Raw genomic sequence first — 19,602 nt, 5'->3', positions numbered from 1 at the left:
AAGGACAATATTATAACTCCCCTACAGCCCTATGATGTTAGACCACACCGCTTCGTAGATAGCACCGCCATTTCCAAAGCTGAGCTTCAAATCCACCTTTCGCGCAAGACTGCGTTCTGCACTCCACACGTACAGGTTCGTACCTTGCCTTGCCGTGTGGCAAGATGACTCCCAAATGATAAGTCTGTCGGGGATAATTACATCTCATGCATTATTTCTCTCCAGTTCTTTACAACTTCCGTAGTCATGCGTAGAAACACTCCGAATAAAATATACAAGACGTCCACGCCGATACATGGACTCCATCTCAGCCCTCTGCATTGAGGTTCATACGCGCTTGATCTCCCATTTCAGCCCCGTAACACTAACTTCCTCACCCGCCTTCTCATCATAATCGTACCATTCTCCTTCCTGCAAATCAATCCCCGTAAAGGGATAATTCGACTCTGCACCTTTGGCTTGCCATTCACCCTGAAAGGCCGCGCTCACAGTTTGCCATATTAGAATCTAGAACTCGTGGTCCCGAACAAGGAGTGGAAAAGGTAACTTACATCCGGTATGAATTCCGTAAACTCAAGACCTCGACAGTCGAATTGGATAATCTGCTGTTGGGCTTGGGATTCGGTGTATGCAGATGGGTTGTTGGTGAAGGAGGCAGAGTTTTCGCGCTGCAGAGTTATATCCTTAGCCATGCTGCCAACGGTAGCAATAGTAAATATGTAAACCACAACCGAGCGTGGAAAATAAAAGAAAAAGGAAAGCAAAAGAAGAAAAGAAAAGAAAAAGGATGACGAAATCACTCAAAGCATGCACAGCTCAACACTACTGCGTCATTCAACCTCAATAGAAACAGCAAAAGGGATATCATTCGGGTCTTATATCGGAAAGCAAAGAGCAAACTTTCCACCATTGGCTGATAGAATCCTTATGCTCACTATAGGATGGTAGAGAAAATAGATATCATCGCTCTGATTCAACAAACTCCCACCACTTACATTGCAGAATCCGCATTTCCAGACGAAATTCGCATCGCCCCTGCTCCCCGATAGGCTGTGTTTCTCCTACATTCATATTAGCTGATATTGTCCCTTCATATGCGTTGATGCATGCGCCAAAAAAGCGAGTATTAACGGGCCGATAAGACTCACCCATCTGTTAAAGCTCACCAGTTTCGGGTGTACCTCCCGACATGATGTGCACTGGACTCTGAAGGAGTAGTGATATGGTGAGTCCTCAGTGTCAGTGGGCTGAAGATCAGTGACTCTAGAAGGCTTGTCAGCTAGATGATCTGCTTGGTCTCCTTGGTCCTCTCAGTGACATATGTATAAATATCCCGAGCATGTTTTATGGTGCGGGCTAACGTACCCTGCGAGAACTGCGGAGACGGTAAGGGCATACATCGCGCCAAGATTAAGAAATCTCTAATTTTACGCAGGATCTGATAGGTTTTCTCGACGTAGATAAACTCAACAATGCCTGCTTGATATTTGAATAGATGTACGGAGGCTGTATTCAATGCCGCTTGTTGTGGCGGGGGCGTTGGTTAGCTGGCGGATAAATTGAGGCTTTGGCGGGGTGGGAGAATTCTGAACTCATGCTCATCTCACAACCACCAGGGTTTTTTCCAAAAGAAAATAAAAACCACTGCACATTATCAAATTATGATGAAAGCTGTAATAAACGATAGCTGGCCATACAATTCCTTCAGAAGTTACTGCATTGAAGTATAGTTTTATACGCCCTACCAATGCTTTTGGTTGACTCTACCTGCGTATGGCCAATTCCAAACTCTATCGCGGAATGTGTTACTGGGAGAATGGGTAGAGCGTTATTCAATTTCAACCAACTGAAATTGTACGTAGCTGCGCGGGCTATGCTAAAGAACAAAACCTGCCCAGTAAAACAGTTCCAAATCGTACGTAAAGAGGCCACCAAATACATGACGCCATTTCTCCAGGGGACTTTTGGACCGGCTTCCGGGCTTACGGTGATAGACACGTGAAGGAATATCATAAAGGAGAGGGGTATCATCGCAAAAACAAATACAGAGTGAAAATAGACAAGAGCTGCAGATCTAAGGGTATCGGGTAAAAAGGAAGATCCAAGAGCGCATTTAGGCCTGTACATGCTCAGAACATGACCTGCTGGCCAACGGAAAGATGGAGAAAAGGTAGGCTGCGTGCTCTGGACATAAAGTTATTGGGGTGCAAGGAAACAGGAGATGCTGTGCATAAAATGTGCTAGGTGATGAAATAGCGTCAAGGTATGTGCGCAAGAATCATGTAAGGATTTTGAGAGATGGATTTCGTGGTCGTGGTTTGCTCGTTAGAAATGCATCGCTCATTCATAATCGTAACTTTCGTCGCCGAATATGATTAACCAAAGAAGTATTGAATCATCGCCCAAATTGCGGGACCTTGATCTTCTTTTTCCATGTGGATTTCTTCATGCGGGCTTCTGATCGCTCTTTGTCCATGCTCTCTTTGCCCGAAGAGTTTGTCGACGAGCCGGAGCTGTGTACACGACCATACTCCTCGGCAAGAATCTCTTCGAGCCGTACATCTGCTTCCGAGGATGCGCGTGGCTCTCCGGGACCGAGATGCTCGATAAACCTCGACGTTAATCCCGGCATTTTGGACAGTGACGCGTGTATTTAACAGGCAGTCTGAGGTGGAGTTGGGAGAACTATTAATAGGGATGCTGGAACAGCTTGATGATGGAAAAGCTTCAGATATTGGGAGCAAGCAACAAATCGATATGTCTGTGGTTCTTCTGCAAGTATCTTCGTTCTCGTGACGACGTTTCGACTGTTTTCGAACCTGGGAACCTAGCTAAACGGCCAGCCCCGTGACGAATAGCTCTGGTGTTATAGCAAAGAGCGGTGGGCTTCCCGGCGAACGGGATTCTTCAGGCTGCCGAGATATTCAACGTCCCTTTTTGGCGCTAATGCCAGATAGTCACTGACAACTCGGCGTTCTCCTCACATGTGGTAAATAAAAAGCAGAGCAATGCGCAACAGATGCTTGCATTATCGGGATATTGCAGAAAGGATTAAAAACAAAGTTGCGAGAGCTGGGGGTGTTCGTATGTTTATTATTATATGCATCAAAGGACGTTTGAAATTGATCCTTTAGTCGCTAATATTGACTGTCGGCACCCCTTGGAGATGGTGAAATGGACCATGGCTCTGACATGTTGAAGCAGCGACTGCAATATAAAAATAAATGCATGCAGTTCTTAGTGGAATTCCGAGGGGGTTTGGAGTCGCTTTTGTATGGGCGGGCTCCATCCTCCGAGTGGAAGCGTCAGCTAGCGCCCTTTGCTGAGGGGTTGTTGCAGATTGCACAGAATTCTCCAGTCGGTCGTGAAGAGACAGAGGACCCGGCGCCCTTACGCATCAGTAAGGGGCCCTTACCCTTGTGATGTCCTCCCATATTGGTTAAAACGTCGACTGAAGGTTTTGCCCCAGCGCTCGGGGTGATGAAGACGAGCGGATCGACACGTTTAGCGTCCTTCACGCCAAGGGATAAACCCGAGCACACCCTAGTCCCGATGATGATGTTTGTCCGTGGAAAATGAGTTCATCGCGGGGCAGTGTATATTGTCCACCGATGAATCGACTGCTGGAGGATGGCGGGAAGGTTCATGTGTGGCGTCCTGGCCACCCTCCATCGCCTGGACTTGTCATCCGATGCTGGTGATCAAATCACACGGGCGCACTCTTTTTCCAGGGCAAAAAGACGCACGGCTGGAAAATCAGAATTTCATCCTGCCTACGAAACGGATTTCTACTGGACCTGTCTCATCCTAGGGGCGATTTATCGACAGCCTCTTCTCTGCTGCCTTGGCTGCAGACGCTGTGGTGGCGGTTCCCAAGCACCAAAGGCTTCGATCTCAGCTTTCTCACAGCCTTGGTGATGTCAGTCGCCAGCTAGTTCACTAGCTATTGCGTACTTAGAGGAGTGAACTCATCACTCAAGCCACAAGAGCAATTGGAGTCTCGATCCAGTCACTAGTTATTTCACCGCTAGCTTCAACGAGACCGCCATTCCCAATCCTTGATGACTTCCAGACGAGGACCCAAAGCAAGAGTGAATGTACTTGATTTACGCACCCCGTTACCCTTCCCGCGTCCAATGAACCCGTCGGGTTCATGGCATTCCCACGAGATCCATGATTTTCTAGAGCGTCGATCTCCAATCATCCTAGATACCGGACGGGGGCCTCTTTCAAGGCACTCGGTCTTGTTTCAGGCCGGGATGATGCTCCTTGAAACCGCAAGGTTTCTGATTGGCACACAATGACACACTTTGTCCGCAAAACTCTGACACATCGAAGCCACTGGAGAATCGAGATCATGAATCCTAGGCATATACAAAACAACACGGACTACCAGGTAGCCGCTCCAGATCTTAAATGGAATATGATGCAAAATGAGGCAAAAGAGGCTCAGAGAAGACGTAGTCGCTGACCTACTCCCAGCGGACGTTTCGCATAACTTCATCGTATACGCAATGAGCTGAAAACCCTTTGATAACCTTACGGAGTATTTTCAAATAAATTCTTCTCTTTAAAGTGCGCGTGAGTTAATTTGATCAAGCGCAGCATCCGAAATCACTTCAACTTCCAAACCCGCCCAATCCACAAGTTCGGGGTGCCAATGAAGAGACAGGAAGCGCTCGCGATGCGATCAGCCCTTCCCGATATGTATAGATCCTAAGTTGCGTGTTCCAAGCACTTTTCCTGAGCTCCCTTTTAAATATATGGAGGTCCACAGGACGCGTCTCGCAATCAGCCTCATTAGTCAAAGGTCTTTATTCATCCCGATAACGCCGTTCCCATGTATAAAAACTCATGATTGCTTCGATACGCTCAGCCCGCCATCTCTACGTCCTTCATCTCCACCCCTTTCGCGGCTGATATCCAGAGAACGTTATTACACCTAAGGACATTGAACTCAGTTAGGACATAGTGAATTACACCGAGGAGAGACATTAAAATTCGACGAAAACTCTCCCATTGGAAGATGTAGCCAGAAGCGCCTACGTACCGTATCAAAACTTGACCCAAAGTCCCCGTATTCTTTCCATCGATAAATTCTTCCGTATTGGACAGCTGGATATTCATATATGAATCCACACTGACTAATTGACCCTTATATTCGGTCTGACCCCATTTCAGGCGAACGATAACATCTTCATTGACCCTGCAAATGGAAAAAAGCACCCATACATTAGCAATTTGTTGTTTAAAACCGAAAGGCCGGCACATGAGATCGCTCGGTTAACAGCACGCTTGAATAGGAAACACACAGAGACTGCAGCATAGGCCTCGGGTTGAGAGGAACAAACTAGAATGCAGGAAGGAGTTAGTACATAGAGAGCAAATTCGCGCGGGATCGCAGGGACAAACATACACTCATTTTTTGTGGGGAGAGATTAGGATAGTATTAGCTAGATCCCAGAGAGCAATGCGCGCGAAATAGAGGAAAGGCGGAAGAACAATATGGATTGATACGCCGAACCTCCTCTAGCTTCACTCACCTTGACCAAAGTGAAAGCCTCAACGCGACGAGCTGGACGGATCTGGCTAGTCTGCATCGCCGCTCTAAGTCAAGATTATGTCATCACTGGGTACAGGTGGTTCAACCCCCAAACAAGGCAGAGATACCTAGCGTGGAGGATGTGAAGATATCCTTGAACATGTATTAACAGAATTGAGATTTGGGAAATAGATTGTGTGTTGTGAGCAAATTGGGGGATGTGTAGTTAGAGTGTCCGTTGCCCACGGTTTCTCCACGCTCACTTCAACGAGACGGGATATTGATTATCGCGCATGCCAAGTCCATGAACTGTATCAACATTTTATACTCCCTACGCTCTCTCTGAATTAATCGTATGCGTTGCATACTTAAGATCCTTCGGAGCTCTGGTATTTGCTCCTCTCGGCAGACCAAGTCCTAGTATAGAATGTTAACTTGATCATAGGAACGAAGACATTGGATCCAGCCCCATGTTTTCCGCCAGCAGTACGATTATATCAAGATTGAAGAATAATATAGAGAAGCTACCGGTACATTAAAGCTTTTTGCTTTTTATCTGGCTATCCTAGTCTTTCAAAATTTACCTATACCCGCCGACCAAACATGTCTTCATCCCAATCGCCTGGTTCAACATCATACTTTGAACAGCAGCGCGCGGAGCTGCTGAGAGAAATTTCACTGGTGAGATTTCACCTTGTCTTTTCCGGTTTACATGGCTGGGAACCGCCTGAGAAATGGCTGTGCATATTGCCTTGATTAGCAGCTATGTTTCAAGGCACCGCAACCATGTCTCTGCATTCGGCCATTCTTTTCAATTGCGAGAGTTTTCAAGGCCTCGCCCTTTTCACCTGTCCAGACCATTCTAATCACATCCTCTCCCGATTTCCCAGAGTTTTGAACAAGTCCTCCAAAGTATAAACCGATTAAATCGAAATCTGGAAAGTGTCATCGCAGTATGTCACCCAACCCGTTCCTCTCCCAAACCAACAACACGCTATTAGTACGCATTTCTTACCCAGGTTTAGGTTGGAAATGAATTTTCCTCCGTAGAAGCTCTATGGTCTCAATTCGAAAACGTCATGGCCAAAGATGGCGAGGGCAGTGGGGAAAAGGAACATGACGACGAGCGTGCGAGAGAACGGGAAGATTCAGAAACAACTCCAAAGGGGGACGGAAGTCAGAGCCCGGGTGCGGATGAGGTAAAACAGGAAGATGATGATGAAACAATGAGATGATGGCGCTTAATGATAACAGTGGAGGTCGCGGTTGAATTCTTTTGCCTTTGGCATTTAACGGAGGAGATGGCTACTTCATTTGTCTGATCGTCTACGGATGCAATACCTATCAAAGTGTGTTGGCGCCTCATGTATATAGGACTAGTTAAGTTTGCTCCAACCCGAAGAGAATTGAATAGTTTTGTCTAATCAATGTCGTACACATGCTGCATTAATCTGGTTCCCCGACGTACAAAAAAGCTAGCCTCAATAAACACCGAACCCATGCATGATATCCTCCAGAAAGCCTACCAGATAAGCTTTCGTAGCAAAACAGGTAAGTGATATAACAGTATGAGTAAAAGGAAAACATTTTTGGAGTTGACAGACATAATCCGCTAGGGGAATGATACACATCATGAGGAGCAGAAGTGAAAATGGACAAATGGACAAGGGTTGTAGTTTAAGGGGCCAAAGATAAGGATGGGATCAGAGCGTCACCGGTGAAAATAAAAGAAACGGCACGCCAGAGAGAAAGAAATAATAGGGAAGCGCATGTCGCATGGCAACAGGACATACCATATCATCCTGTTGCTCATCATACATCATCGACAAACTGAAATATTCGCATGTCGCTCGCTCGAATACCGAAAATCGTCTCGCAGGCATAAAACTTAACCTCGTGGCCTAAAAAGCTGTTGCTCGTTATGTTTTGTTTACGAATCGCCTCAAAGAATCTTGCAAGATCGCTTCTTGATCTTCTTGCCTCCACCACCTTGATGGCCACCTCCGTGGGAATTCCAGCTGCTTTCTTGTATACCCACCGCTGTGTTGACTGCAAGCTCAAACACCTCATCGACACCTCTCATCTCCTTGCTGCTGCATTCCACATACAAGGCGCCCATCCGTTGAGCCACAGCTTGGCCCTGTTCAGGCGTGACTGGCGTTAATCCTTGACTCTTGAGAAGTTCGATGCAAGTGCGCTTCGTCCGTAGATCGGATTTGAGGCCAACTAAGATGAGCGGGGTGGTGGGGCAGAAATGGAGGACTTCAGGGTACCACTACAAATAGAGATGAGCTCTTTGTTTGATTCTCGATTTCTAGGCAAATTAAGAGAGAAGTTCGAAAATCGCGTACCTTGTCCATTACATTTTCGAGCGAGACCGGACAGTCAATGGCGAAACATACAAAGAGAAGGTCTGTTTCCGGATACGAGAGCGGCCGAAGTCTGTCGTATTCTTCTTGTCCTGCAGTATCCCAAAGGGCTAGCTCAACAGTCTTGCCCGACGGGGTATGCGTAGTTTGGGTGATATAATTTTCAAAAACTGTAGGAACGTATTTCTGCAATGCGATTAGCTTCCGTGTCCGCTCGAAGATCTCATGCACTTTATCGGGCGCCAACTCACCTCGGGAAAGTAGCCTTGGGAATAGCTGATTAGCAGGCAAGTCTTGCCGCAGCCCCCATCGCCGACAACGACAAACTTTTTGGAGTACGATGGAGGTTGTGTGATGTTTGTTGCTTGAGACAATCTTCCTGTCGATACACTCATGGTGGTGCTAACTGTGCCATTGCTTGCGCGCGTACTTTGGCTTCTGACTGGCTTGCGGCGAGGCGATAAGGAAGAAGGGCCTTTCTCGTTCACTACCGATGAGTGACGTCGGATATGTCCACCGTAGGTGTGTTGTTCCTCGTAGGCGCGACCTGACATTGCTGAGACGGATGCCAAAGAAAGAGGGGTGATCCGAAGGAGAAAAAAAAAAAGGAAACGGAATCAAAGACCCTCTACGAGCTATTCGTTCAGTGTTTGATAGAGGACTTAATAACGACAATGCGGTTTGCAAGGATAGAGCTCTAAACAATAGCGGCTCACAGAATGGAGAGGGAAGAGAGAAATGGTGCTGCGGGAGGAGGATTTCTATTTGTGATCAAGTGAAGAACTCCTGGGGAGCGATGTGACTCCCATCAAGAAAAAGAGGACGTATAAAAGAACACGCACAGCGACGCCAATTGAATCTGCCCTGTAAGGCACGGAACGGAAGCCCACTGTTTACCCCAAGACGCTGCCATGGCAACGGGGCGTTTGGGCACGGGTGCAGCCACGCTATTGGTGCCAACCCCTGGCGAACCCTCCGATCTGCATGCTCACTCCATCATCAGACCGGGCGAGATTGCAACCCGTCGCGGTTTCAGGAGTTTGAGGAGGATGTCAAGATGCGATATTTTTGGGCGATGGGCCCTTGCTGGAGACGGAGAATCGCTCTGGAAAGGGGAAGAGAGGACCAGCCATCAGCAGTCCGTGAATCAGCTCGGGTCTATTTCGTACTACTGGTGGATCATGGGGGAGATTTCGACATCAGTGGAATCCACCTGTGGAGTCTGTTCAGTCCGCTGCAAAGCTGGTTTGTACGGAGGACGCATCCTACGCAACTCTCCTCCGTGCATCGGAGGGGTTGCTTCGACCCGTTACGGTTACATAAATAAAGGGCTGACTGAAGATGGGGAATACGGAAAAGTTGGCATGAACCTTAACTCAAGTCTCCAAAAAACTATCAATATCCTGGAATGTGGCAGAGTCATACTGTCTTGGAGAGCAAGATACTACAAGAGACAACCCCATTCACAGGATAGAGTATTTTCTGGCTCTTGATGTGTCCATGCATGTCCATTAGGAAAAACGGTTGCACAGATACGGGAGCTCTTCCGGAGTAACACACACACTAATCGTATTTTGGATGGATGACCGTTGTGGGCTTTGCTGTTTGGGCTGCCGTTCTTCGGCTAAACATACTGGGCAGTGCTGGGGTGCAGGGTCGGCTATTCTTGCACCCCGCTGGGCCTTGGCGCACACACCTTCCGTCATCTCCCAAAGGGACTGTTTGAAACAGCCAGAAGCTGCTCGGAGAATTACCTCACGTGCTTGAGGAGAGATAAGGATGGCACTGGATCTCTCCGAGGCTGTCTTGTAAACTCTTATGGACAACAATTGCTCGCCTCTCCACTCTGTGCAAGTTTTTTGCAGAATCACTTTCCCCCATGATGCACTGTTGTTGAACAAAGCCGTTGTTGAAGTTGAGGGCTGCTTGCTCTTATGGCCGGGCCGGCTTATCCAGGGAACAAAAGTATCAAAGCTCTTCTGAGACCTGATAATCTTAAAATATGAACAAGGACAAATCACAACCAGACGCAGGCCTGAGAAGTCTGACCCATTGTATGTGCCGTACATTCCCAGTAAACACAGGCACCGTACACCCGGAGTATCAAGGAAACACATTCCGAAATCTGCTGCTGATTGCTTGATTCATCATATCCCAGATCAGCGAAGGCTCCCACCATGGCGGCACTGGATGCGACAGAAGACCCTCCCTCTGGTCCGATGGGAGACACCATATCTCGCGTGGCTGCAGGAACGCATGCGCACTCCCACCCTTGATACATGGTTTGCCATCAGTGCAAATCTCGGCACTCACACATTCTACATGATCATGCTACCCATCCTCTTCTGGTGCGGGCATTCTCAATTCGGCCGCGGGTCAGTGCACACAACCCTAGCGGGATCATGCAAAATGTTGACAATCCGAATAGCACCGTTCATCTTCTTGCATCTGGCGTCTTCTTTAGTGGGTTCATCAAAGACTTACTATGCCTTCCTCGACCGCTTTCACCTCCTCTGCAGCGAATTACCATGTCCGGCTCTGCAGCACTGGAGTACGGATTCCCCTCGACCCATTCCACGAACGCCGTTTCTGTGGTGGTCTACGCGATGCATAATTTGAATTCCGCCGCATCTGCCTTCTCACCCACGTCAAAGGCAGCTCTCCAGTTCCTTCTGTTCATATACGGGACATCTATCGTTCTGGGACGGTTATACTGTGGCATGCATGGGTTCTTGGATGTGGTTGCAGGCTGTCTACTGGGAGCTCTTTTGGGATTTATTCAGTGTTCGTATGGCGCTGCGATCGACGCTTATGTTCTTTCGGGAGGCATTCAGGGACCACTTCTCGTGGCTTTGGTGGTTCTTGTGTTAGTTCGGATTCATCCGGAACCGGCGGATTCTTGTCCATGTTTCGATGATAGCGTTGCTTTCGCAGGCGTGATGATTGGGGTCGAGCTAGGCGGGTGGCATTTTGGAAAGACGAGATTTGGGCTACCAGATCCTATCCCAGGCAGTATCGTATTTGATCTTGAAAAGATCGGTTGGGTTAAGGCGGTGTTGCGGATTATCCTTGGCGTTGCCACGGTCTTTGTATGGAGAGAGGTCATGAAGCCGTCCCTCCTCCGAGTTCTTCCCCCGCTGTTTAGACTTATCGAGAAGTCGGGTTTTAGTTTGCCGAGACGATTTTTTACACAAGCTTCGTACGGCCACCCTTGTTTTTTGTTTTCTATGCGAAATCTAGCGCAAGGGTGGATGGCTAACTGGTTCCTTGGTGTAGTGAGTATAAACGAGTCCCTGATCACCTTAAAGACGACCATGTTATCCCCAACGTCGCCGAGATACCATCCATGCTCACATCCATCCGCCATCCACGCCGGCGCGCGATCTCCATTGGACCGCAGTCGGAAGCCGACGCTTACGAGACCCTCGCCTATCGCGAGCATCGAAGGCGCCTAAGCACGTCCTCTCCGGATCTGATACGAAGTGCTCGACCGTCGCCCTCCGCCGCTGGGGACGACCATAGTAATATCCCCACCCCAACCTCCAACCCGATACGCCAACAGTCACAAAGATCGGCCAACAGAAGTCCACTGAGGCTCGATGAATACAAAAACATGATGGGAACCGGGTCTCCAACCTGTGAGAAGAATGGGATCAATGCGTTCCCCGGCGCGGCGGCGCACTCACTGGACTATCCATACAAGTCCCAGAATGAAGAAGAGATGTTCTCGATGATAACTAAGCCACGGGTTCGCTACGACGTTGAAGTTGTCACGAAATTGATAGTGTATTCTGGTTCGCACTGCCCGCCCTTCGTTCAACTTGGTCTTCTCTCTCATGCAGCAGAGTTTCTGCTAACTCGCGCACTCAGGGATCGCATGGCTAGCGGTTGAAGTGAACCCAATTTTGTTTCACTTTCTCGGACTCGACCGATAGAGGCTGCACGTTGGTTTCATTGCCAGCCGGATGTCGGCAAATTATTTTCGATTCTCCATTTTCGGCGCCCCTTTTTGCTGTTACGTCAAATAAGAACGGAGAAATTAGAATGGTCCTAGATTTCCTGGTGGGCTTTCAATTCCATAATCATGGTTGCTTGAATATTTGCATATTAGAAGCAGGCTCCTAGATACACGTTTAATGATGATGCGAGTACGGAATTTTGCAACCAGTCCGGGGTATAGGAGACTACCTTCTAGTCTATTCACACAGCAAATTGAATGAAGTAACTGTCCCTAGTTAATGAACTTCCACTTCACCAAAAAGAACCATCGCTACTCTGTATATAAACTGCCAGTTAAACATTGCAGCTCTGAATCGCGGCAAAGCCACCAGTGTCTCTTTGCGCCACCGTCAGTGTCATCAACCCCGTAAACGGCTGCAGATGTCAGTTGTAAGCTCGGAAAGATCTACCCAGCATCATGATAATGAAATTCTCGATTTCCGGTTATCGGGGGTTTGCGAACTCCCCGCCAATAACCACCCATCATCATGATCTGCCAACCCGTTTCCACCGATGGCCCGTGCGCCCGTCGCCTCGGCCTCAGCGCGCTAAGCCCCAAGCGGCAAGGGCGTCTGTTTATCACGTGACCGCGCGCCAAAAGTCGTGATGGGCGGCAGCCGCCGACCAGCAGAGCGCAACTCCAGCGGGCCCGGCGAGGGTGAACTGCGCTGGATATCCCTATCAAGTAACCTTGACGTCGCCTCTGTCGCCCCGGACTACATGTCTGTCGCCAGTCTCCGTCCCTACCTTCGCCCTTTTCCTTTCCCCTTCCCTCTCTTCCCTCTCCTCCTCTTCCTCCTCTCTTCTTGCAATCTTCCTCCTCCTCCTCATCCTCACCACTACTACAAACCTTTCCATCCGCAATCTTCATTCATTGTTTCAGCTTCATTTACTCACTGCGTCTCATTCTGCTCCATCTATCTACAAGGAACTCCTTTTCATCTTTGCATACCCCACATTGCAGCTGCCAGCATTTGATACCCTTGAAGCTGTAACAAATCAATCCCTTACTCCTTACTTTTTTGCTTTGACTCTCACAAGCAATCTGCTCTCTACTGCCTTTTGTGATTGAGTCCATATCTGATATCTTGCATCCTTGCTTGACAGAGACTGGACATATCTTGTCAATCCAGCCTCTACTTCAACTTGAGCTCATCCTTCTCTATTTTGCTATCGCCAATTCTTTTTTTTTTTTCCTCCCACACCTATCTTACTCCTCGATTACTCTCTCTTGCGAGCATTTTCGCCAATTGCTAGCTAAAAGGCCTCTTGAAGCTGCTTCTTGCACCTATCGTCTTCATAATATCTCACTTTTCCGTCCTCCTTCGCACCTAGCAACGCGCATCCTTGTCGATTTTTAATTGCCAGTTTACCTCTTGGGGGGGGACACGATTCTACGTGCAGGGACGCGGTGCTATATCCTCTCAATTTCCTCACTTTCGAAGCTCTATCCTCACTACGCGACTGAAGTGAGACTCTCTGTTGTGTTCCTCGGCCAGAATCGCGTTGACACTGAAAAAAAAATTTCAAAACAAGGAACACAACATTCTAATTCGGTAATAGTCACGCTTTGTTTACAAACTTGACGGGACTCTCCTGACCTCGCTTCACTTGTTATCAAATTTTTACCTGTCCCACAGATCCTCTACCACGGCAACTTATTTTCTATCCTGCTGCCACCGTCTCTCCTCTTACTACCTCCCTCTCCATTACTACATTACATCTTAACTCTTCTCGATCAGGCTTTACGCTTGCCATTTACTTCTTCTTTACCATTGCCAAAAAGCCTTTCACAAATCACATTTCTCGTACATACACCACCAACGCGTCATATCCTCCTCCTCGCTTGTGTCCACAACCTCTCATCCCCTTCCTCCTTCATCTCTTATTCTTCTTTTGGCCTTTGCCACCTTCCCAAACCTAGCTCGTTCTTGTATCCAGTTCCAACGGCAGCTTTTAACATGGACTCGCAAAGCAAGGACCAAGGCCAGAATAACGAACAGCAGATTCCCCGAACGCCACCACGACGTATTGTCTCAGGGCTACAGGGCCTGAACTTAGTCTACGCTCCCCAGCCTGCGACCTCGAGTGCTAATATGGAGCAACAACCGCCCCAAGCGTCACATGAACGTATCCTCCCCGGACTTGGGAGCTTGAGCTTAGACTCGCCGTCCCAGCAGAAGGCGTCTGAGAGCCCCAAAAAGACCAAGCGGGAGCCTTATCATGTTCCTGGCTTCATTGTAGAAGACTACAGTGATGGCGAGCAAGAGACTCGAAAAAAGGCAGAAACAACAAAGGAGCCTACCGACCCTTTGGCCTTCTTCACTGAATCTCTTGGTCGCCAGCGAGAGGGCGAGTCTAACAAACCAATAGGCCATGATAGCGATGACGAGCTTGATCGGATTCTATTCGGAGGAACACCACCCAAGCCCAAGGAAAGTCGTCAGAACGTGCCACGCCAAAGCACGCCCCCAAGTGGATACGACTTTGATATCGACCTTTTGGCCGAGCAAGCAGCCCCTGACGGTGTAGAAGTGCGGCGGGACGCCCAGGAGTCGCGTCAAGCCACATGCCCAGGTGGGTATGAAACTCCTGTGGACTCTAACCCTTCCGGCCAGGCCCAGGGAGAAGTTTTTGGCGACGTGGAAATGAGCGAGGACGACCAGCAACCTCGTCAAAGCACACCTTCAAGCGGACATGTAGATCCTGCGTGCTTCGACACCTCGGTTTATACGCAGCTTGCACCTCCTGACGATGTGCAAATGAGCGAAGGCGAAAGCCAGGATTGCCGGCAGCAGGTTCCGCAAAACCCAGCACCGGCTGGCTTCTCGGCTGCCCAAGGTTTCAATGTATGCCTGCCCCAACAAGAAACTCTTGGTGATGTGACAATGAGTGACGTCGATCAGGGGGTTTTTCAAAACCTCTCGCAGAGCGACCATTCGTATCCCCCGTCGCTAAACGGCGCCTTTCTGGCTCAGCAAGCAACCTCCGTCGAAATAACAATGGGCGAGAGCGAAAGTCAGCATCCCAGGCAGGTTCTTCAAAGCCCATACCCGCCTGTCGTGTCACAGCCTCCGAATTTTACGACCGCGCCCCTGTTCCAGCCTGCTCCTAACATCGGAGTACAATTTAATGCTTGCACTCAGACAACTGGGGCCCTGGACACAAATCAGGGTCAGGCTGTTGGACTGCAAACATTGCCGTTGTCGCTTGCTAACCCGCCGCTCCCTCCAGTCTCGCCTTTCGACAACGGGTATGTTTCGGGCCCGGGACAGGTCCAAGCCCAAGTTGGGCCAAATGGTATGCCCTTCAGAGTTGCTGATCTACTGGACAGTAATCCTTATTGCCCTGGATTCGACATTAGCCGGCCGTTCGTCTCTGCGTACGCGAAACCCGCGCCTCCCAAGCCCGAGTCCCAGCCCCTGGCAATCCCAATATCCAAGCCGAAGCCCAAGTTCGTGCCAGCACGGCCCAGCTGGCAAAACCATTCGGTCTATGGATATCTCGGTGGTGGTTTCAGTGCTGCATTTCCAAAGGTATTCAACCCGGCTTTGCCTTACCACATGCAACTCCGCCCAAGATACCATCCCTATCAGATCCCTTCCCGTTCTATGGTTAAGTTCCCGGATCCTTGGAATACATTGAGGCCAAATCCTCGGAGAAACCTGCCAAAAGTTGCTAAGCTCTCTGAGCCTATCCTAAACTTTGGCGCCGTTGCCTCCCGTTCTTCTCTTTCAGTTCCCAAACCGCAGGCTGTTCCGTCAACACAGCAGGATGACAAGTCGCTAACAGAACGCCAGGAAGCTAGCACGGACGCATCGCGTAACGTCGTATCGGCGTCACAGCCGCTCGTGCCGACCCCGGACTCTGATCCCCAAAGCGACGAATCAAAACGCCAACAAGGATGTGACGGAGACACTGTTGTGTCTGGCAAGACACAAAAGCTCTCTCCGGTCAAGCGGAAGATCGATGAGGTTGAGGATCCAATGCAGAACGAGATCGACACAGGGCGGGCAAGTCGATCCCCATTGGTAAGTCAATGTTTCCCGGTTAAACGCACAACGGCAATATGATGATCCTAACTGATGCAGGTGGAGCTCAAGCTGGCGAATACCGTCTCTCTTGGAACTGTTGCGAAGTGTGCTTGTCAGCTTTCAGGGTCTGAAGGATCTAAAGCCGACGCAGGAGATGTAATATCTCCCGTAACTGAGAAACTGAACGATTTTGGGCTGACTTTTCTTTCAGTCTGTGATGCAGCCAATACCCGGAAGCTGGCCGCGTACCCCAACGCGTCCATCTCCCATCAATCACGATCTCTCCAAGGAAGCTTCTGGCAATGAGTCCGGCGTATGTGCCAAGTGCAAACATGGTATGTTATTCGAATGTATCACATTGATACATCCTCCCCCCACCGAAGGAAAAAAAAAAAAAAAAAAAAGAAGAACCTGCTCTGACGTTAAGAACAATAGGCAATGCCATGTCGAGTTCGTCCTTTGTGCCCTCGCCAATTCCTGCACAAAATCAACCAACCTGGGTGGTGTACGCCAAGAGAATCCTCGGAACCGTCAAACGCCAGGTCAGCGAATTCTGCAAAGCCTGCCCCCCGGCTCGCAAATTCATGACCTGGTGCGAATACAGAAAGAGACAGCGAGAGGAGCAACGGAACCAGCGCCAATCCCAAGTTCCAGTTGTTCACGTAACCCCGGCCTCGCTCCCAACGGTTACACCACCCGGTGTTGTCACGCCGCCGACTCATGTCTCGAGTCGTCGATCTACCGAGCCGCGTCCAACGAGCAAGGCTGTCCGAAAGGACAAGGTGCCGTCCCAGCGTGCCAAATCCAAAGATTCCGTCCAGGGAATCTCCAGCGGACGCGTCACGAAAAGCGAAGCTAGTTGGAGAGGTAGATCGATCCAGAGCACCAGCGAGCCCGGCCCTAGGCGCCAGCCAAACAACCGAACACCCTTTAGGGGCTTCGGTCGGTCTAGGGCAGCGAGAGAGCAGGTGCGTCAAGAGCTCGAGACAAAGATGGCGGCATGGTTTACTTCGTCCCCCCGCCCGAATCTTCCATCTCTCCAGGAAGAGATGTTGCCAGTTCAGCCTGAGACACCGGCCAGAACCCCTCTGACTATTGTCGAGGCCCAAGGTGTTGCCTCTGCTGAACCAACAGCAATATCTCAACCTGCGTCTCCCGTCGCCGAGCCGGTCCGCCCCAGTGAAGAACCGCGGACCAAACAGAAGTCTGTCCATTGGTTGCCATCCACGACCCCGCGTGGACGTCCAATCTCGTCAGTCAGGGTTTTTGACCCACAGGCTTCTGTTTTCTCGGTGGCAGCCAAAAGGGAAGATTCGAAACGCCCAGCCGGTCGACCAACCCCCCGAATCCGTCAAGGCCCGATCATCCGACCACTCCCGGCCAAGTGGGAGTCGAAAGTCGATACGGCACTGTCCCAACCCGACAGTCGTCAGCTCGGCACCACACTCAGTGGAGATGCCCTGACACGCCGTGACTTTGCGACGTGCGCAACACCGTTGGCTTGGCTCAACGATGAAATCATCAATGCGTACCTCGCATTAATTATCGACTACGCTCGTCGGTCATCGGGTAATTTGGGAAGGCACCACCAGCCAAAGCACCACGCCTTCAATACCTTTTTCTACTCTAGCCTTCGTGACAAAGGCTACGAATCCGTACGGCGTTGGGCATCTCGTGCCAAAATTGGGGGTCCAGCATTGTTGAGAGTGGAGTCAGTTTTCGTGCCCATTCATAACCATGCGCATTGGACTCTCATGGTGGTCAAACCGGCTGTTCGAACGATCGAACATTTTGATTCCCTCGGCGGCAGCTCTTCCGCCTACGTCGCCAAGATCAAAGAGTGGCTCCGAGGTGAATTGGGCAATCTCTTCGTCGAAGAAGAGTGGCGGGTTCTCCCATCGACCTCCCCGCAGCAGAATAACGGCAGCGACTGCGGTGTGTTCCTTTTGACGACCGCCAAGTTGGTGGCGTTAGAGCAGCCCCTGTCGTACGGGCCAAGGGACATACCCGCGATCCGCAAGAGGATAGTTGCCGAGCTGATGAACGGGGGTCTAGATGGAGATTTCGACCCGAAACGAGAGTTCGATGTTAGATCGTTGCTGTAATGGCTTCGTGATAGCACGGCTCTCTCCTCGCCAATTTGATTTCGGGTTGGATGGGATGAGGTTAAACCATAAGAGCGGTATGTGCAGTCAAATTCTAACTTTTCTAACAGGGGAATGAGGGATCAGTTCTGTATATAGCGTTCGTTCAGGGCGTCGTTGGGCAACCTGCGATGTTTCTGGGATGTTACTCCTTTTTTTTTTTCCAGTCCCATGTAATACGCCTGCCGGACCTGCTCACAGGGTAACCTGCTGTAGTATTGGGCTGGGGGTGTTTCGCTTTTGTTTATAGTAATTCGCTCATCTTGTCCGCCTGGCTGGGGTAACCTGGCTCAGTTGACGGTGAGAAGCGTCTTACGCATTGCAATGCGCCCTCGTTGGCTGCTGGCGGTTTTATTTCGTTGTTGTCTCTTCGCAAAGTCATGTAGTCCCTCATTCCCCTGTTCACGATGCACTTACTTGCTCTCAAGGTCGAACTCGCTGGCAGTATTACGGACAACCACCGGCAAAATCAAAAGGATCGATCGATCTCGAAAGGGTCTCTCTCTGTGGCGGGCAGAAACAGATATTAGCTGGGCATTATTCGCTGACTTCGCGCATCTTCCAAAATCGATAACAACGGGACTTCTCTGGCGTTGATTCGGTGTTTCGACGATGACTCTTTTACCCTGACTTTATATTTCCCTCCGTCGGACGCTGAAAACTTGACATGAGCTTGGGTTGGGGCTCTTAAATATTTATTTCGAACAGGCGTCCAGTCGGCTTGTACCTCCATTTTGGCATATGATAATGGCGTTTTGCGGCTTTACTACAACTTTTGATACAAAAAGACCTGGTCTTGGGTGGTTTACTTGGAGTTCATGAACGATAAGGTTTGGATCTGGTGTTTGGTTTGCTGGGATTGTGCTATAATGAGTGTCTGCTTCTGTTGTTTTTTGACTGGTTTTGCATTCTGGCATAGCTTGGTGCTTTGGTTGGGGCTTTTTTACTTGAAGAGCATTTTACGGATGGATACCCCCCTTTTTGCCTACCTTCTGCGTTGTCTTATTTTGCGAAGGGGTCGGTTGAATTGCTTGAAATGATCGAACTGAAAGGAATGGTTTGGGAAGCCCGTCGCATCTTTGGTACTTGGGAATGTTCAAGGGGCAAAAAAAAATAAAAATAAAAATAAAAAAAAATGTACAATATGTATTATTATGCAAGACCGGAAGGCGACGCTACCCCATGAAGGGTGATTGATAGCGTCTAAAAAATTTGAAGACTTTTTTTATCATTTGGTATCGTTGTATCTTTAATTATGGCTTATTGTCTGGCTGACTTTGCTTTTTTTTTTTTTTTTTTTTTTTTGATCCCTCTCCTCTGGAGGGATAGATCTGAAAAAAGGGTTTCCAGGTGCATAGTTATTTATGTAAAGCTTAAGAAGGCTGAGGCTCACTAAGTGTTGTATTTGTGAACTTAGTCCAGGTAATCATCAATTTTTGGGCTATGTATGCTGGCATATCGTCTAGTTACTTGCTACAGAGCAATTAGAGGTAAATAAACATTTGGCCGTCCTG

The 19,602-nt window shown here is 49.2% G+C and overlaps 7 protein-coding genes across 7 annotated transcripts; 3 read left to right on the top strand and 4 right to left on the bottom strand.

The window, feature by feature from the left end:
* Positions 1-184: 184 nt before the first annotated feature.
* D8B26_005118 (uncharacterized protein) lies at positions 185-1,651 on the bottom strand. The gene is made up of 5 exons (XM_066124725.1): positions 1,366-1,651; positions 1,149-1,263; positions 996-1,061; positions 552-668; positions 185-471 (listed from the first exon to the last, which is right to left on the bottom strand). Exons 1-5 carry the CDS (start codon positions 1,398-1,400, stop codon positions 328-330), a joined length of 477 nt encoding a protein of 158 aa, XP_065980806.1. The 5' UTR covers positions 1,401-1,651; the 3' UTR covers positions 185-327.
* Positions 1,652-1,818: 167 nt separating this feature from the next.
* Positions 1,819-3,235, bottom strand: D8B26_005117 (uncharacterized protein). The gene has a single exon (XM_066124724.1). It carries the CDS (start codon positions 2,630-2,632, stop codon positions 2,396-2,398), a length of 237 nt encoding a protein of 78 aa, XP_065980805.1. The 5' UTR covers positions 2,633-3,235; the 3' UTR covers positions 1,819-2,395.
* Positions 3,236-4,445: 1,210 nt separating this feature from the next.
* Positions 4,446-5,549, bottom strand: D8B26_005116 (uncharacterized protein). The gene is made up of 4 exons (XM_066124723.1): positions 5,417-5,549; positions 5,313-5,350; positions 5,051-5,206; positions 4,446-4,942 (listed from the first exon to the last, which is right to left on the bottom strand). The coding sequence occupies exons 1-4, from the start codon at positions 5,420-5,422 to the stop codon at positions 4,873-4,875; spliced, it is 270 nt and encodes an 89-aa protein (XP_065980804.1). The 5' UTR covers positions 5,423-5,549; the 3' UTR covers positions 4,446-4,872.
* Positions 5,550-5,983: 434 nt separating this feature from the next.
* D8B26_005115 (uncharacterized protein) lies at positions 5,984-7,083 on the top strand. Its single transcript, XM_003066652.2, has 3 exons — positions 5,984-6,223; positions 6,433-6,495; positions 6,568-7,083. The coding sequence occupies exons 1-3, from the start codon at positions 6,146-6,148 to the stop codon at positions 6,775-6,777; spliced, it is 351 nt and encodes a 116-aa protein (XP_003066698.2). The 5' UTR covers positions 5,984-6,145; the 3' UTR covers positions 6,778-7,083.
* Positions 7,084-7,151: 68 nt separating this feature from the next.
* On the bottom strand, positions 7,152-8,465 carry RHO4 (Rho GTPase; the record flags this gene model as incomplete). The annotated part of the gene is made up of 3 exons (XM_003066653.2): positions 7,152-7,817; positions 7,894-8,097; positions 8,163-8,465. The coding sequence occupies 3 exons, from the start codon at positions 8,463-8,465 to the stop codon at positions 7,485-7,487; spliced, it is 840 nt and encodes a 279-aa protein (XP_003066699.2). The 3' UTR covers positions 7,152-7,484.
* Positions 8,466-9,688: 1,223 nt separating this feature from the next.
* Positions 9,689-12,166, top strand: D8B26_005113 (uncharacterized protein). Its single transcript, XM_066124722.1, has 5 exons — positions 9,689-9,965; positions 10,070-10,286; positions 10,340-11,110; positions 11,188-11,705; positions 11,782-12,166. Exons 1-5 carry the CDS (start codon positions 9,914-9,916, stop codon positions 11,844-11,846), a joined length of 1,623 nt encoding a protein of 540 aa, XP_065980803.1. The 5' UTR covers positions 9,689-9,913; the 3' UTR covers positions 11,847-12,166.
* A 1,705-nt stretch (positions 12,167-13,871) lies between these two features.
* Positions 13,872-18,255, top strand: ULP1 (Smt3-specific protease; the record flags this gene model as incomplete). Its single annotated transcript, XM_066124721.1, has 6 exons — positions 13,872-14,759; positions 14,817-15,446; positions 15,711-15,941; positions 16,002-16,100; positions 16,156-16,279; positions 16,380-18,255. The coding sequence occupies 6 exons, from the start codon at positions 13,872-13,874 to the stop codon at positions 18,047-18,049; spliced, it is 3,642 nt and encodes a 1,213-aa protein (XP_065980802.1). The 3' UTR covers positions 18,050-18,255.
* Between the last annotated feature and the right edge of the window lie 1,347 nt (positions 18,256-19,602).

This window comes from Coccidioides posadasii, chromosome 3 (assembly GCF_018416015.2).
Source record: "Coccidioides posadasii str. Silveira chromosome 3, complete sequence".
NCBI lineage: Eukaryota > Fungi > Ascomycota > Eurotiomycetes > Onygenales > Onygenaceae > Coccidioides > Coccidioides posadasii.
Note: the sequence above shows the minus strand (reverse complement) of the source record. Positions and strands in the feature narration are given on the sequence as shown.